This window comes from Pteropus medius, unplaced genomic scaffold, assembly GCF_902729225.1.
Source record: "Pteropus medius unplaced genomic scaffold, Ma_sr-lr_union100, whole genome shotgun sequence".
Lineage (NCBI taxonomy): Eukaryota > Metazoa > Chordata > Mammalia > Chiroptera > Pteropodidae > Pteropus > Pteropus medius.
Window position 1 is genome coordinate 6,035,589 of NW_024351073.1, and position 3,377 is coordinate 6,038,965.

The 3,377-nt window shown below is 38.9% G+C and overlaps 1 protein-coding gene across 1 annotated transcript in view; it reads left to right on the forward strand.

The window, feature by feature from the left end:
* ADAMTS12 (ADAM metallopeptidase with thrombospondin type 1 motif 12) overlaps positions 1-3,377 on the forward strand; it is a 260,943-nt gene that overhangs the window by 203,089 nt on the left and 54,477 nt on the right. The window contains exon 18 of the mRNA XM_039842527.1: positions 2,307-2,517. Coding sequence (XP_039698461.1) covers positions 2,307-2,517 — 211 coding nt within the window. The remainder of the gene's footprint in view (positions 1-2,306; positions 2,518-3,377) is intronic.

The following is a 3,377-nucleotide window of genomic DNA, read 5'->3' on the forward strand; positions in this document are numbered from 1 at the left end:
TCTATTATACAATAACTCATACTGAAACAACAGCGTCCATTTTGGGAAGAAAAAAAGATTAACAATCAAATCCATTTATTTGGCACCAAAAACATAAATGGTTTTTAACCCTGACTTTAAATAAAAGTCATCAAGAACTCTTAAAAAACACTGATGTCTTGGCCCTACTCCCAAGAAATTCCAGTCAACTGATCTACAGTGGGACCTGAACACTGATCATTTTTTAAAGGTCCCAAGTGTTGATACAGTGTAACTGGGATTATAAGATTGACTAATACATAGGGTCTAAAGAACAAAACAAGACAACGCATGATTAATTATCCAATTATGTGTTAGTTGTCATCAGCATCCTGGTAGGAGAAAAATCGATGGCAAAAACAGAAAAAATCAGATTAGGTTGTTGTTACTTCTATGCTGATTGAACCAGAGAGATTGTCTTATTTGAGTAAATAAATGAGCTGGGCCTTTTGTCTCGCTGAGTTCTTTGTGTATTATTTTGCCCTTCTCACCAATCACTCAGAGTGTTTTAACAGTCTTATGTTATAAATCTCCTATAGATATAAATATAAATTATCCTGTTGCATTATAAAACTCCTAGAAGAAGTGAGATCAGGGCAGACACCAAAAGAATGAGATGGGCAACAGAAAACAGGCAGTGTCTTCTGGGCCCCGGGCCTGGAAGACATTTGCAGGGAAATAACAAGAACAGTTTTCACTTTAAACTAGTGACAGACATATGCAAAATGTCCCCAGGAGACTGTGGAGGAAATTTCAGAATGAGAAAATAAGAGGTCCATTATCACTTTGCGATGACATAGCTAAAAGCCATGGAGCAAGTAATTAGATAAATTATACTTTCAGTCATCTCAGATTAAGGCCCTTCCAGAATGACATTTTATACATTCAGTAGTGTGTTTGACCTCTTTTGGAAATGTCAGAGGTAAGATAATGTGATTAGATTGATACAGTGGGCATTCATTTGCTTTCCCATCGTATGGTTCCAGCATTAGCTCTTTATTCACACAAGACAGCCAGATGTCAAACACTAAAGAATATTAAGTAAACCTTAATTATTAACCAAAGAATCTAATAGAATTGAAGAATAGCTTTCTTCTAATATTTTTCAACCTGAGTATAAGAATCAAAAGAAGTTCTACCTGAATAAAACCAATATTTTGTAACTATAACTCATACTACAAAGTTTTGTCTTCTTCAAAATTCAGTACTATCAAAAAATTGGAAAACTTTCTTAAATTCAGGAATGAAGGACTTTACATGCTGTACTGTTACTTCATGCAGTAATAAAATAGAAATATTCCATTTTATTACTACACGGAGGGATAGAGAAGCTGACTGTACATTCAAGCAATGGTGAGCCCAGACTACACAAGTCAAGACACTTGTTCTGTCTTTTGTGTTCAGGAAGATTTGCACAGTGATGGAGAAAAAAAGAAAGGGCCCCAAAGAGGGCTTCCTGTGATTTTCAAAAGCTATTTCTATGTAACCACTGGGCCCACTGCCTAGAATCTTGAGTAAATCATCCATGATCCAGGATAGAGAAAGAGCATGCATACTTGTTTTTCCACAGAGAATCCAGAATATTAATTTAGCCAACAGTTTCAACTGTTGAACCTGTCAAGAATAGCTGACAAGTAAAACATAGCTTACATTTCTTCTTTTTCTACTCTTCTTATCAAAGGGACCAGTGAAAATATTAATGGAGTAGATGAAGGCAATGCCCCTGATTCATCATCTCCTAAATTAGTCAGTGTTTAAGTACATGCCTAAATGCTTTCTGTTCATATTGGAATAGAAAAACATTTGATTAGGAGCCAGGAGACAAAATTCTAGATTCTTTTACTCAATAGCAACAGTCAAAATAACAATGGATAATAGAGTTCTTATTACGTGTCAGGCTCTGTCCATAAATTGATATTTCAGTTGATCGACAACATTTATATGAAGTCAATACTGTTACGTCCATTCAACAGATGAGGAAAATAAGGCTTAAACTCGCTTAAAAATGCACCACAGAAAACCAGACCTCGGTTTTCTTGATTGAAAAGAGAGCCTTTTTTTCCCTTCTTTTTTTTTTTCCATTCAAAAACATTCTTATTTAGGATCTCCTTATGCCAGGTGCTCTGCCAGGCCCTGGAGCTATGATTGAACATGCAGAGCACCCTCTAATGGGCTGGGGCATCTCCAAGGACCTCTTGACTCTGTATGCGGTACCTCTTCTCAGTGATTGAATATGTCTATATATATATGGTGATGATCTTCCCTCACTTGTCCATGTATGTCTGCAGGTGGTGGGCAGGGGAGTGGGAAGTGTGTTCGGCGACTTGCGGGCCCCACGGAGAGAAGAAGCGAACGGTGCTGTGCATCCAGACCGTGGGCGCTGACGAGCAGGCTCTGCCCGCTAAAGACTGCCAGCACCTGCTGAAGCCCAAGGCCCTCATTTCCTGCAACAGAGATATCTTGTGTCCATCAGACTGGACAGTCGGCAATTGGAGTGAGGTAAGCTCAGGGGTTAAAAGGGAAACTGGCATTATTTATGCCTCATCAGCACCAGCCCCCCTCCCACCCCCCCCATTCCTCATTATTAACCAATCCAAGGTGACCCTAGAGAATATTGCACAGTAGCCAGCATCTGTCACCTCTGGCCTGTTTCCTGCATTTCCCACCTCCTAGTATTCTATCGTGTTTGTTTTCCATTCTTACAGGATCTTCCTCTCACTTGTCCAGAGATGAGCTGGATCTTGCTTGCACAGGCATACAACAGCTAATTGCTAAATTGTCAGAATTTTTGCTGGCCCATTTATAACCATTGGTGGCAAATCAGGGCTCCCCACCCACCCCAGGAGCTGGTTTGTTAAACGTTTACTAGTAGTTATGTTCCACTGGAACTATGTAGTTAGCTAAAACCAAAGGTGTGTCACGTAATGATAGGACGACTGCCTGATACTGGAAGACGCCTCTCAAATCATCCATCTTTTCAGCATGTGTCAAAGCCAGACCTGCCAAGGTTTAGGACATCTCCTAATATTAGCCACAGAAATTCAAATAAGTGTTGCATTTCCTGAAAATTAATCTGATATGATTTTCTGAGTATAACTAGAAATCAGTGGGCTAGAAGGTCATGAAAAACTCTCAGGCTTCAGTTTCCTTTGGGTCACCATGGAACATGGTACCACCTGTACCATCTCTGAAGATAACTAATTGAAAACAGAAAACACTCATTTAAATGCAGCTGCTTTGATAACCTTATTTTCAAAACTCTCTTTCATTAGCTTGTAGTCACTGTTTAGGTTTATTTCACTTATAATTCTGTGCAGAATTCTCTCGGGCATCTAGTGAAAAGTTTTTTTTTTTTTTTT